Raw genomic sequence first — 15,420 nt, forward strand, 5'->3', positions numbered from 1 at the left:
GGGAGCCTGGGAGGAGAGGAACCACCTCCTCCCTTCCAACTTCTCCCCAGCAACCCGGCCCCCCAAAGCACCATGGGACTTGCAGTCCCCAGCCGTTCCTTTTCGGCGAGGGATTCCCCGCGGCGGCAAATGCGCCCGGGGTAACTCCCGATCGCCCTAATTAGATAACGACTTTTGAGAATATGGTTTAGAAAACCTTTATTGGCATAAACAAAGTCAACAAACAAAGAATAAAATACTTTTAAACAATTGCAGTTCCCATAAAAGATAAATTGTCTTTTGAAATAGCCACCAAATCCTTACAATAAGAATAGAGTCAAAGGCCATTTTTAGATCATCAGAATATACTGAGTCCTTTAAATTCTCCATTTATGTCCCCAATAGAAGCTTACCATGATAAGAATATCAGAAATAAACGTGATTTTTTAAATGTATGGCAACATGGTAAACTTAAATTGTGGCAAAATATTGGAGTTAAAGGAATTAATATTAAATGACTACTATATAACCAATAAATTTCAGAATTAAAGATCATCAGCACAGAAAGTGGAGCTTTAAGAGATTACTAAAATTGAACAGCTGATTACAAAACAAAAAGATAATTTATTACAATGGGTATATAAGTTATTATTTCAGCTAGAAGAACAAGTGAAAAGTGTACAGTTAAATGGATGCAAAATTTTAGAGAACAACTATCTATGCATCACTGGGAATGGCTATAGGGAAAAGATATTAAGTTTGCAGTTAGTCAGGTGTTAAAAGAAAATTGGCACAAAATGTTTTTCATGTGATCTATTCCTCCAAAGGAAAAGTAGACAAAAATTATAAACTTTTGGAAATGTCAATTTATAGATAGAACAGTTCTAGCCATCTGACGGAAATGCTGATTCTGAGAACTTAGGCAGATTGTAAGTGGTGCGCAAAAGGGATTGTGTCAGTATGGTTCCTGTGGCCCATTCTTGCATGCCCAAGGAAATGCCGATTCACCACTTTGGGGTCAGATGGTGTATTTCTTCCAGGCCAGACTGGCCAGGGATTCTGTTCTTTTTTGAGGGGACATCATCTGGACATGGTCACTGGGAGTGGGCAGATTGTAGAATCATAGAATCATAGAATCATAGAGTTGGAAGGGGCCATACAGGCCATCTAGTCCAACCCCCTGCTCAACGCAGGATTAGCCCTAAGCATCCTAAAGCATCCAAGAAAAGTGTGTATCCAACCTTTGCTTGAAGACTTCCAGTGAGGGGGAGCTCACCACCTCCTTAGGCAGCCTATTCCACTGCTGAACTACTCTGACTGTGAAAAACTTTTTCCTGATATCTAGCCTATATCGTTGTACTTGAAGTTTAAACCCATTACTGCGTGTCCTCTCCTCTGCAGCCAACAGAAACAGCATCCTGCCCTTCTCCAAGTGACAACCTTTCAAATACTTAAAGAGGGCTATCATGTCCCCTCTCAACCTCCTTTTCTCCAGGCTGAACATTCCCAAGTCCCTCAACCTATCTTCATAGGGCTTGGTCCGTTGGCCCCAGATCATCCTCGTCGCTCTCCTCTGTACCCTTTCAATTTTATCTACGTCCTTCTTGATGTGAAGCCTCCAGAACTGCACACAGTACTCCAAGTGTGGTCTGACCAGTGCCGTATACAATGGGACTATGACATCTTGTGATTTTGATGTGATGCCTCTGTTGATACAGCCCAAAATGGCATTTGCCTTTTTTACCGCTGCACCACACTGCCTGCTCATGTTTAGTTTACAATCCACAAGTACCCCAAGGTCTCATTCACACACAGTGCTACCTAGAAGCATATCCCCCATCCAGTAGGCATGCTTTTCATTTTTCTGACCCAGATGCAGAACTTTACACTTATCTTTATTAAATTGCATCTTGTTCTCATTTGCCCATTTTTCCATTGTGTTCAGATCTCGTTGAACTCTGTCTCTATCTTCCGGAGTATTTGCCAGTCCTCCCAATTTGGTGTCATCTGCAAACTTGATGAGTAGTCCCTCCACACCCTCATCTAGATCATTAATAAATATGTTAAAAAGTACCGGGCCAAGCACCGAGCCCTGAGGTACCCCGCTACTCACCTCTCTCCAGTCTGATGAAACACCATTGACAACAACTCTTTGAGTGCGGTTCTCTAACCAATTCCCTATCCACCTGACTATCTGAAAATCCAGATTGCAGTCCTTCAATTTATCTATCAGAACATCATGGGGAACCTTGTCAAAAGCTTTACTAAAATCCAAGTAAATGACATCAACCGAATTTCCCCGATCCAGCAAACCTGTTACTTGGTCAAAAAAGGAAACCAGGTTGGTCTGGCAGGACCTGTTGGAGACAAATCCATGCTGATTTCCTTGGATCACCAAATTGTCCTCCAGATGTTTGCAGATCGCTCCCTTTAATATCTGCTCCATTATCTTCCCCACAACAGAGGTCAGACTCACTGGTCTGTAGTTTCACGGGTCATCCTTCCTCCCTTTTTTGAAGATCGGAATAACGTTTGCTCTTTTCCAGTCCTCCGGGACATCTCCAGTCCTTAAAGAGGTTCCAAAGATGATGGACAAGGGCTGTGCAAGTTCCCTGGAAAGTTCTTTGAGTACTCTCGGGTGCATTTCATCCGGACCAGATTGTTGTGAATTTCCTGCATTCTGCAGGGGATTGGACTAGATGACCCTGGTGGTACCTTCCAATTCTATGATTCTATGATCATATGTGGTGGAATTGTAAAACTATTGGAAGGAAAACTGCCGTGAGCCCAGTTGGGAACAGTGGTATATAATTTTAAGTAATAAATAAAATTCTAAAATTCCTCTGGAGCATGTCCAGAGGAGGGCAACAAAGATAGTGAGGGTTTGGAGACCAAGAGGTATGAAGAAAGTTGGGGGGAGCTTGGTCTGTTTAGCCTGGAGAGGAGACAACTGAGAGGGGATTTGATAACCATCTTCAAGTATTTAAAAGGCTGCCATATAGAGGATGGAGCTGAGTTGTTTTCTCCTGCCCCAGAGGGACAGACCAGAACCAATGGGATGAAATTAATTCAAAAGAAATTCTGTCTCAACATCTGGAAGAAGTTCCTGACAGAGCGGTTTCTCAGTGGAACAGGCTTCCTCGGGAGGTGGTGGGTTCTCCATCTTTGGACATTTTTAAACAGAGGCTGGATAGCCATCTGACAGAGAGGCTGATTCTGTGAAGGCTTAAGAGGGTAGCAGGTTACAATGGATGAGCAATAGAGTGTCCTGCATAGTGCAGGGGGTTGGACTAGATGACCCATGAAGTCCCTAAATAAAATAATAGAAAAATGCAGAATATTAGAATTTAAATTCCTATGGAAGCTAAGAATATGTTATAAGGAATATTGACAAATAAATTACCAAATGTTTTGGAAGACATATATGAATATATGATAACAGCAGCTAGAATAATCATCGCAGCAAAATGGGAATCAGATGCCAGTCCAAGTTTAGAAGAATGGGAAAGTAAACTTTCTGACTATGCATAATGGCAAAATTAACAACTTATTTGCGAATTAAATCAGTTTTGAAAATCAAGATGGAGTGTTTATTATGCAAGCAGGCAATAAACCTAGAATGTGCAACAGTTTAAAAATTATATAAAATGTATTGTAATGCATATAAATGGATTATATTGCAGAAATAGACTAAGAACAAGTTTTGAATATAAAGGTATAAGAAAGATTTTGAACACAAATATCTTTATTTTCAATGTGAGATAAATATTAGATACTTTTTTTAAAAAACTGGGTACATTGGACATTGTAGCAATATGTAGAAAAGAAGAAATATGAAATGTAAAGATGAAGTTGTAAAACATATTGGTTATGAAATTAGAAATTTAAATTTGAAATGGTTGAAGCACGAAATATTGTATTTTGTAGAGAACATTTTGAGAATGAATAGAATAGAATATTGAATAGAAAGTTCTTTTGTTTCATATTTGATAGTTTAGCATGACTGAGTATAAATGATTTGCTATGTAGCCCATACTTCTTTCTTTGTGTCACTTACATTAAAAAGGGGGGGGGGGGGAAGAAAAACGAATTTATAAGTTGTGAAGAATCCACTCTCAGTTCCCTAACTTTAATATGGGAAAAACAGTGACTGATTTCATGAGGTTTCCCAACCATTTTCTGGGAACAATCCTGTGTGGTTAACAGCAGTATGAGCCTTCACACGGAGCAAGCTTCACCTGTCAAACTTCTGCTTCTTTCCCCACAAGTGGTTAAAAAAAAAAAAAACCCTGCAGAAACAGAGAAATGTTGACAGCCTGTGTTCCTCTCAGGAGATTATCAGGATGAGCCCAATAAAAATATTAAACATTCTGCAGAATCAAATGGATATTTAAATGTAGCAGCTGTACTAGAAGAGATGTATTTTCATTTCTTAAAAGGCAATTCAAGGCTGGGAATGAAGTAAAGAGTTAACATAAATGCTGTGGAAAAGGGACCTTTGTCTCTTTAAGACAAGAGGAACTGCCTTTGTTAGTCATATATCTTTACTGTACTCTGGGGTTATAAAAACATACGTCTTCATTCTTTTATTACGTCTATAAACATCAGGCTGCAGTTGACTATTCGCTGGATTAGAAAGTGCTGCTACTTCGAGTGAGTTTTGACAGCAAGAGGGAGGGGAAGTGGAACATTCAGGGGTAGGATTTTTCTTTTTCTTTTTTATTCCATCTTTTTTATAGGACCTTGTCACTCTCTTGTCGGCTTCAGCCACTGCCAAAGTTCTGAGAGGCAATGAATTTGGGATCTACAGGTTTCAGGGTTTATGTTTGCATTGGCTTTGTGTAACGTTCAGTGGCTTGGTACGGTAAGCGACAACCAATCTTTCCTGCTATTTTTAATTAAAATGTGTTGTTTGTTTAGTTTCGGCCCCTGGATTTCCAGCAGAAGTTGAAATTACTTTCTTAGATAAGTGAAAGCTATTTCCTTGACTAGAACTAATCTTTTTATTTACTGTTCCACTTGTTGCAGCTCAGGACCATTTCATAAAAATGAAATAAAATAGGATCTTATTGGATCTACTTGGATTCTGTGCTTTGAGTGATTGTTTCATTTCAGGATCAAAATTATTCAAATCTTCAGACAGTTCTTTGCCAATGCAGCAAAACAAAATAGCAATGTATGTTATATGAAAATGCAGTTTGGATGAAATAGATGTTTCAAATTCAGCAATATTCATCAAGAATACAGTTTAAATATTGAAAAGCATTAATTTCTTAAATAATAGAAGAGTCATGGTATTCATTATGTTGATGTGTGCTTTGCATTGTTATAGATATCAATACTAGAAAGAACAAATACAGCAAAATACTTTTAATTCTATCTGTAGTATAAAAGCTAGGCTTAACAACATATGGCAAATGTTTAAACTTTAATTTATTATGGTCATCAGGAAATGTGCTGTAAAAATACTAACTTGGAGCCTAGTCCTATGCATGTTTACCCAGAAATAAGTCCCACTGAGCCCAATAGGACTTTCTCCTAAGCAAATGTGCACATAATACAATGCCATATTGCACACGAGCTGTTTCAGTACTACAAATCTGCTGAAATCCAAGTGCTGTAGTTTTTTTTAAAAAATCTAAAGATAGGGAAATGAGGTGTTCATTTTATTTACATAGGACTACAATGGAACTCTTAAAGAAACAATACTAAAGTATATCAACGTGGCTTTCTAAAATAAGAGGTGTTACTAAAATAAGAGGTCTTCTGAAGCACTATTCCATGGATTCCCAAAGTCTGGAGAGCAAGAAAGACTTCTATTTGCTCTCCTGATATCTGGTTCTTGATAGCCCTGGAGGGTTTATATATATATATATATATATATATATATATATATATATATATATATATATATATATATATATATATATATATATATATATATATATATATATATATATATATATATATATATATATAATTTTGTTAAACATTTATTGGGTGATATGACCATATATGGTCATGTTGACCCATCTTCTCTCCCCCCTGCCACCAAAAGAGCCAAAGATGGGCCTGGAGGGGGTAGGGAGGGGCCTGGGGTGGGCATATATGCAGCTATGCTTCCCAGACACATTCTGCATGATCATGCCACTTCTGGGGTTTCTCAAAGTCTAAAGAATGTTTCAGGGGGATTTTAAGGGTAAAAAAAGTTGAGAAAGCTGAATTAGCCACTACTGAAGTAATTGATTGGATTAGATCCTTGGTTGGATACAGCTCAGGCAGTTCTTGGGGTATATTAAATATATGACATGTGCTTGCCTTAGCACACTTCAATTGTGCAAAGACAGTTAAAGGATGGCACTTGCCTCTAATGAATACAAAATCAACTTTCCATTCTTTCAACAGTGAACTGAGCTATGATGGGCACTTTGCAAGCCCTCTTCTCCTAGTGCTATACCTTGGCTTTTGTCATCCCAGCTACTGTTCTCTGTAGCCAAACATAGTGCGCATTTCCACACATCAGTAAAAATAGTGTTATACTAGCTTAATGCCATAGTGCTAAATATTATCGTACCTCCAGGCTATCATGCCTCCTCACCTTTTTGCTGTCTCACTCTAGTCTGCTGCCTTTTTACGCTTCTCACCTTCCACAACTGCTGATGCAAATGGCGGAAGAGAGCAATGCGCTTTACACATGACTCTCTTCCACCTATCAATCAATCCAGGCAACCAATCCCCTTTCTCTGTGTTTTAAAGGTCCCGCTATTCCCACTAATTTTTTTTTAATTCATACTTCCCCATTGAAACCCCTATGCATCTAATCATAGATGCATAGTGCTTTTTGAATGCCATCCCTTATGGAATCACAAATTTTGATACTTCTAAAAATTAATCTTGTTCCTGATTTTTTTGGTGATGCTTGCTTTGTGTCACAATTTTGGGAGAAAAATTATTTCTGGCATCGCCTACACACTTGTCCACCTATTCATTGCTCCAGGCAGTTTGCCTTAAAAAAAAAAGAAATTCCCATCCCTGGAAGAAGGGAGAGGGAGGCGGGTGCAAGGGTGGGACATTGGGGGTGGAGGTAGCGCTTCTTCAACTCCATAAATTTCTTTTGCTGATGGCCTGCTGGTTGTCCACCAGGGGATAGTGGTTTTTAGGTTGGTGAATCCACTTTTGGGGATTCACCAACTCGGACTTTAAAATGGGGGATACAGTGACCAGTTTGCTGGCCGGACACGGGAGGTTGATGACGTCATGTGGAGTGTCCAGAATATAGCATCTTCAAAGGGTAATAATGACACTAAAATTAAGACATGCAGAAAATCCCAGTAAATTCTTATGTGATCCTGTAGGGCCAGTTTCTCATTCAAGGAATGGCCTTTGAAATATTCTAGTAGATGAAAACACATGAAAGTGGAATTTCAGAATATATCAACCGTCCACGTCCTGGCTGTAAGAGTAATTCTCTTTTCAACTCAAAAGATTAGCTTTGAACAAACTGCATGGATGATGCATTCTAGTGCAATATGTTCACATATGTGCATGTACGACTGGGTCTCTTGGGGTATATTTTAGGTTTAAAAAGCAGGTGCACAGGAATGGGGAGCCAGAAGGTGATAGTGGGGCAAGGGAAGGTAATTTGTTTCCCCACTGCATCATTTCCCACAACTGAAATTGCCTACCTGGCCTTCCCCTGGACAGACAAGCACTTCTTGATGCCCGTCTTGCGTTTCTTCCTGGGCTCCTTGCAACCACAATGAGTGCTGGGTAAGTCTGTGTGGGAAAGTTTTTTTATGAACCACCATGGCCTTGATCCAACGTGATCTATTTTTTTAAGGTCAAGCTACACAATGGGGATCCAATCACAGATCCCCACTATTAAGCCAAGTTTGGCCCTAAAGTCAGCATGAACCAACACAATATGGCAGTGAACATTTCCTGGCCTTGCAAATGGCATACTTAAAATGTAGTAAGAATAAGTTTTCAAAATTTAAACTGAACTATTGTAAACAAAGGCATGCAAGTTGTTTGGGGGGGAGAGCATCATAGAAATCAATTTAAATTTAAAAATCAATATGGGAAGGGAACATTTATCTTCCATTCACTTTCAGCACTGCTCACCATCATGCAACTGGGCAGCAGCTTGTTTCCTAATCCCCACCCATAGACAAAGATGAGAGAATCTCTTCCGCCGAATATAGGGACCAGCAAATAAATAGCATAAGGGAGTCTATGTTGTACTGTAGCAATGTACAAGAGCACTCAGAGAACACCACTGTCTGCATTTTTACTATGCATGTTGTATAATAAGCTTTTAAATGCCTCATATTCATATGAAAGCAAAACATACATTCCCATTATATATATATATATATATATAGATAGATGATAGATGATAGATAGATAGATAGATAGATAGATAGATAGATATAGATATAGATATAGATATAGATATAGATATAGATATAGATATAGATATAGATATAGATATAGATATAGATATAGATATAGATATAGATATAGATATAGATATAGATATATGCAGGAGCATCCCCCAGCATTGCAGTAACCTAAGAGGCCAGGAGAAGGCTTGACATAGGCATTCAACAGTGTCCTTGCCCCATTTAGGTGACTGGATTTGTCAGTCCATTGCAGGCATGAATTTAATTTCCGACATGAAATACATAACGATAACATTTCTCTTTGGGTACAATCCCATGCTGCAGGGTGGAGCAAATGGACAGCTGTTTCAGCATGGTGCCTGCCATACGTAACACCAAGGAGTATGCATTGCCAGTGTGCATAGACATGCAGTCTGGAATTAAGGCAGTGCACTCCAGTCCTGCTCATTGCTGGTGCAGAAGCATCAATATCATTCCCAGAGTAATCCTGCACTACTTAAAGTAGTTTTAACTATGGCACATAGGACAAGTTTCAGGTGTGTAAAAACTTTCAGCCACTCTCCTCTGAATCCTTACTGGAGCTAGCCATTCACACACCAATGTAGCCATCATCAAACCTATGCCAAAGACCCGGCCGAGACTTACCTTGGCCGAACACTGATGCGGCGGAGGGCTTGCTGGGAGGGAGAGGCGACCTCTCAGAGGCTTTCTAGCGTGCACGCTGACAGCAGTGCGCACAGCGTAAAGGGCGGGGCAGGACCCGTGGAGAGTATTTAAGTCTCCATGCGTGCATGTCTCGTCCTCTTCGCCAGGACCGCGTATACGAGCGTGGCTTACCCAGCTGGGAGGCCAGGGGCTCGTTTGCCAGGTGGCCTGGGGGCAGTCAAAGCAGGTCAACGCCTGGTGGCTCCCCCGCATAGGTCGCTTCCATTAGTGGCAGACTTCAGTAGGCAAGGGGATCTGCTCTCCCGGCGGGGAACGGTGCGGCTCCCCAGGGCACCTCTGGACTCCGTGGGTTGTTGGTGCAGTCTGCTGACTGCTATGTCAGGCTCCCTCTCCCATGCTGTGCCAACCTTCCAGTGGGGAGGTAAATAAAGCTGTGGCCTTGTTTATCCCAACATTGGTGTCACATTTTATTCTAGCACATAATGCCGTCCTGCAAGTCAAGTAGAGAGACAAGTTCTTTGTGTCTTGATATTATTCTGCCCACTGTTTTGTTTACTCAACCCACTGCTGAATGCATACGTTCTATTGTCTGCCATAATCGGAGCAGCGACTTACCCAACGGCCCAAAGTTGTTGTGGCCCTGCTGACTGGGAGGTGCATCTTTTCACAAGCCTTGCAAGAGAGCCTCGTTCTGGGGCTTGCTGGGAGGTGCATCTTTTCACGTGCCTTGTGGGTGAGCCTCATTCTGAGGCTCGCTGAAGGGCACAGTGCTTCTGGTGGGCAGGAGAGGAGTGAGCATCATCAATGCCCTTAAAAAGAGACCTATTAAGCCAGTCTCCCAGGATGGTTTCAGGTGGCAAGGGGAATCCCGCTCCGGGCTGATGCCTAGGCGGGAGCCCCAGGACGCCGCCTGAGACCAGGTTCTTTAAGGTCGGCTGACCGTATCTGCAGGATTCCTCCTCATGCTGCACCAGTGTTCCAAGGTGAGTTGTAAATAAAAGCTGTGGCCTATTTTATTCCAAAATTATTGTTGCATCCTCCTTCAGCAGGGAAAAGTATGCTCTCCTGCTAAGCAATCATACCCCAATCCCTTTTTTAAAGGTGCTTAATGATCATACATCTTGGAAATCGGTGTTTTATTTTTCCGTTAAACATTAGATGGTTGTCTATACCTCCATGTTTGTCCACCAGGATAAGTCTCAGAATTAATTCTGTCCTCTGGCATTTCTGTGGTTCTTTCCAGTTAAAGTGGAAATCTGTAACTTAATGACTGCAAACTGACTCTTTCTCCCCTGCGGTGTTGCAGGAAGCTTCCCTTCCCTGGGATTTGGGTCCCCACATTCCAGTCAGGCACTCTAAGCACTATATGACACACTGTGTCAGGTGGTCAATACACAGTCTAAAGCTGTGAATTTTTACCTAATACTAACTTCCTCTCCAGTTTCAAACTATCTACTTATATTTTGAAAGATATTTTTAATAAGCTTGTTGCCATAATGGCAACTTCAGTCCTATGTTTCTTAGATGAAGCCTTGCTATCTAATAATGAGGTCAAAGGCCATGATAACTTATTTTAAAGTAAGTCTGCAAGACACTTAACAATAATCTCATCCATCTTCTCAACCATCTGTTAACATAGGTTGTTCTTTCAGTTTTACAGGTTGTGTGGATTTGGCTTTCAAATCCCTGGCTCCTTCCCTGTACTACCTGAAGCTTTAGAATGCTTTGGGCTGACCCTGCGTTGAGCAGGGGGTTGGACTAGATGGCCTATATGGCCCCTTCCAACTCTATGATTCTATGATTCTAAGCTGGGAGGCATTGGCCCAGTGCATTCTTTGCTGTGATTTAATTTGAATTCAAATTCCAGTCCAAAACTTTGTTGACTGAACCCTTTATATATTTTGTGTTATTCCCCTTTTCTATGGAGCCAGTTTTCTTATCTAGAAAGGAAACCCATTAATTTATCAGGTTTTGTTCTCACTTTAAATATGCTTTTTCTATAGGTGTGTATACATTAATTATGTTAGGATTTGTTCTTATTGTCTCCAGGCATGTAAAATAAGTAGTTTTAAGTTGTTAATTTTTTTCATATTTTCCCTCTCTTTCTCTTCTTGTTTTTAAATAAGCTTGAGTAGTTATACAGGCTCTATACATCATCTGGAGATGTGAAAATATGTTTCACTGGCTTATCAAAGTATCGTGCTTAAAAGCATATTGTGACTCTGTTGTAGGGAGTATTAGCAAAATGGCTGTTGAAAATTGCTATTACTTTCCAAATCACAAACTGCTGGCTGAATGCCTCTCTTTTTTACCTACAGGTAAAATATATTTGTTAGCTTGAGTTTTGTATGAACAAGAATGCCTTTTGTGCAAATTTACAGAAATGTAGGGGTACTTGGGGAAACACACAGTGAATTCAGATAACTAAAACGTTAAATAAATTTAAGGTTTCAAGGCCCAGTGGCTCAAAATAAATGTTTCATCTCTGACTGAAAGAAGAAAACCAATTAAGTTTAGAGTGTTACCCAAGAACACTTTCCGTCTTCAAAGATAACAGTATCTGAAGTAATTTTTTTTCTTTTCGAGGTGATCATTGTGTGACTAAAAAGAACACTTGCAGTTGTATGGCTAAGAATGCCGTTTATAATGTCTATCAATCTTCATTCTTGAGAGCATAATTTAATATCAACGGACAACTGCCTCCTTTCTATAGGTTTGCATAACACCTGCAGTTACACCAAGGACAGAAGGGATGCTGAATTACTCATACCTTTGATCCTCTCCACATTGGCAACTCTTCGCAAGCGTTGATTTGCTGGGAATGACTACACTTGTCTGTTTTGCTAGAGATGTTCTTTTTTAGAGGCCTGTTGTTAGTGTGGAATTTAGAATCTGTTCTCTTCCATCGTCTTATTGTCTCATAGATTCCTTTTTATTTCATGTGTTTTTATAGAAAAAGAGGAATTAATCCAGAATTTGCTGGCACAGGTGGCTGAACAATTCTCAAGGTAAAATGTTTACAATGTTGTTTTATGATATTGTCTTCTTGTATAGATATAAACAAAATAGCTTCTGAATAGCATATTTTAGAATAGGTCCTGCAGCTTTTGAGGTGCTATTCCATGCATCAAATAAGGTATGGGGAGGACAATTTTTACATTACCCTTCTAAACTGGGTGTTCTTCATGGTTGGCCCAATTTTGAGTAAACTGTTACAAGGACAAGAGTTTCAAAGGGTAAATTTTCTTCTGTTAATGAGCCATCTCTGAAATGCTATGGTTATTTCAAACAGTGCTGCTTTTCCGCACACACGCATAACCTTTTTCACTGCACCATCCTCCTTGGAAGGTTTTTTTTAACATTCTAAGTTGAGTGTTATAGCACCACATCAATATAGCACTTCAATATAGCAGCACCATTGGGAACATTAGAACAATTATTAAAGGATGTGCCAGAATGCATTCTGACTATCTGAAACAACAATGAGGCCCAATTGGCCCAATTGGCTGGCCCAATAGGCCCAATGAGGCCCAATAGGCTAGGCCTCTATGACAACAGGCACAGAGTATGTGGCAGATATGCAATGGCTTCTTGGCAGACAAGTCAACATGGAATAGTTCTCTGATGCTAAAAATCTGAAAACCAGTGACTGAAACCCTAAGAAATCAACACAACTGAAGGCTGCTATGCAACTGGGGGAAATGTAGTATAGACTAAGATTGACAGGTTCCCCCTGATCACCTGCTGGGGATGGTACTAGACACAGCATTAGCAGAAGTATTATTGGTTTAGCAGGAATCAAAATCATATTTACACAAAGAGAGTAAGCAGGTAGGTACATTTGTTAGAATCTTTCAGGCCCCAGCCCATCGTCTGATGTGTGACACCCAACACAAATGAAGCCCTTGCCAAGCATATAGAGACCTGTTCATGTCCTCACAGGGAGTCTCAAAGCTTCCTACTTCATTCCAATGAGTGTGAAAGGCTTGTGGGCTGAGTGAACTCCAGTTGCACATTGAAACCCTGATGACTTCAACAGACAGTTAGACTAGGGCCCAGGTTGTTATTAAGGCTTCTTCACAGAGGGATTTTTTATAAAAGATTTCTTTTAATTCATAGAGTCCTGGGTATATTTTTCCACTCAAATTTCTAATCAAATTAATTAATTGTGCAGCTATAAAAAATAAGTGCTGCATTCTTATTTGAGATCTTTCCCCCCCTCCAGGGTATTTAAAATCAATGAACTGAAAACTGAAGTAACTAATCACTTGGCAATGTTGGAGAAAAGAGTTGAATGTGAGTGCCATTTTTTTCCTAATTGAAATTTGGAATTGTTTTGTATGTAGGGAAGAAAGTATGAGGCCTGAGGGGTTATACCTTGAAATTTTGTGACATATAATATTATCTGCAGTGACATAAAATACATCTAAAAGTAATTTTATGTAATTTTATGTACCTAATTTTCTGGTTAGAATGAAGACATGCTTCTTTTAATAAGCATATTCTGTACATCACTTGGCAAGATAGCCCTTCTTGTGGGACTCATATTCCCCAAACCAGTTTGCAGTTCAATCCCGTGCAGTATTTCTCCAGTCTAAGCCCCTTGAAATCAAGTAACTCTGCCTAAGACTGCACTAATACATCAAATCCCACACATGTTTGCTTACTAAGTATGCACAAACTGATGCCTGGGAATTATTAATGAAAGCTGCCATCCATCCCCACATGTCTGTCTTGATAGACACCTCTTCCACTTTCTTCCTCCCATTTATTTCCAAGGATTGTGATTTTAGGCTATATGATACTTTTCCAGATATGAGAGAAGCAAAGTATCCTGCTTTAGTTACTTAGCAGCTACAGCCTCCCCCCCCCCCCCCCCCAATCTGCTTCCAAATCCAGGAAACTCAAGGAACTCCAGCCAACATATGGAAAAGGAAATAGTCAGTATGACTTCACCCATGGTTGAGATTCAACAGCTACAAGTTTAGGATGCCAAAGCAGGATCCTGCATATGGGATAGCATGAAAGCAGACTTTCTTTCTTTCTTTCTTTCTTTCTTTCTTTCTTTCTTTCTTTCTTTCTTTCTTTCTTTCTTTCTTTCTTTCTTTCTTTCTTTCTTTCTTTCTTTCTTTCTTTCTTTCTTTCTTTCTTTCTTTCTTTCTTTCACTCCCAGCAGCCATTCAATTTCACATCCACCATGTGAGATGCTTGTTGGTCTTGAAGGTGCTACTGGACTCTGATTTTATTGTGCTACTTCAGACCAACACAGCTACCCATTTGAATCTATCATGTGAGATGGGTTAGACTAAGAAAGTGCGTATGAGAGAGCATGTGCAACTGACTGTAATCCACCTGGTGAATTTCATGACTGAGCAGGGATTCCAGTATCCCTGGTGCAAGTCCAACACTATATTAATAAAAACCACATGTCTCTCAGTCTTGCCACTCCCTACAGCTCATGCCAGTCCATTTCTCTTAAACTCACGAATTCTTTGGACAGCATGTCTTTTGTTGAACAGCATGCCTGGAGAGGCTATGTTCCACAGTGTGCAAGTTGCTGCATGGAGGGAGTCCTTGCTTTGCAGATGGTTCAGGAAACCTCATTGTGCCATGCAACTCCTGCTTTTTTTGGTGTTTTTGTTATTGTGGTGAAATTGTGTAGGAGGCTTATGTGCACAAATATCTCCAGGGGTGGAAGAGGGTCAAAAATTGGCATAATGTTTTTAATGTTTAGACTTGAGTCTTGAGAAGAGCAGAGTATACATGTGATATAAATTGTGAGCCAGTTAAGAGCGGCAATTTCTAATCTGGAGAATTGGGTTTGATTCCCCACACTTCCACATGCAGCCAGCTGGGTGACCTTGGGCCAGTCCTAATTCTTTCTGAACTCTCTCAGCATCACCACCACGCAGGGCATCTGTTGTGGAGAGAGGAAGGGAGGGCAACTGTAAGCTGCTTTGAGATTCCTTTGGATAATAAAAAGTGGGGTATAAAAAAACAGGTTTCTTCTTCAGGACATTGTTGTTTGTCATTGATAATAGTCTTGAATGCTTCTCCATTTTAATTTAAAATAAAATGACATTTTAAATTTAAATTTAAAATGCCTCGGTGAATGTTCTTTAGCTATTCAAAAGCATTCATTTTATGAATACTCCTGGCTCCCCCATGCAGTTATCTATGATGCACCTAGAAGGTTTCTAGTAGAGGGTAACTACACACTGTGTAGACTACAGCTTCGTAAAGGTGATAAAAATATGGATTGTGCCAGTTGTTTGAAGGGCCCTTTGCTAGGATCAGCCAGAAAGAAGAGGTGATACCAGCATGGAAATTCATAGTTGAGGCAACCCATTGCTGAGATGCTTTCAAATGT

General features: G+C 40.1%; 1 protein-coding gene across 8 annotated transcripts in view; it reads left to right on the plus strand.

Annotated features, from left to right (window-relative positions):
• The window catches only part of PDE9A (phosphodiesterase 9A), a 94,277-nt gene that overhangs the window by 38,205 nt on the left and 40,652 nt on the right, over positions 1-15,420 (plus strand). For 2 of the 8 annotated variants that reach the window (XM_077342791.1, XM_077342792.1), the window contains exons 5-6: positions 12,004-12,058; positions 13,276-13,346. In XM_077342791.1, coding sequence (XP_077198906.1) covers positions 12,004-12,058; positions 13,276-13,346 — 126 coding nt within the window. Of the gene's footprint in view, positions 1-4,480; positions 4,844-12,003; positions 12,059-13,275; positions 13,347-15,420 lie in introns of those variants that run through there. The other 6 variants (XM_077342796.1, XM_077342795.1, XM_077342793.1 and 3 more) reach the window with 6 other exon arrangements.

This window comes from Paroedura picta, chromosome 6 (assembly GCF_049243985.1).
Source record: "Paroedura picta isolate Pp20150507F chromosome 6, Ppicta_v3.0, whole genome shotgun sequence".
NCBI lineage: Eukaryota > Metazoa > Chordata > Lepidosauria > Squamata > Gekkonidae > Paroedura > Paroedura picta.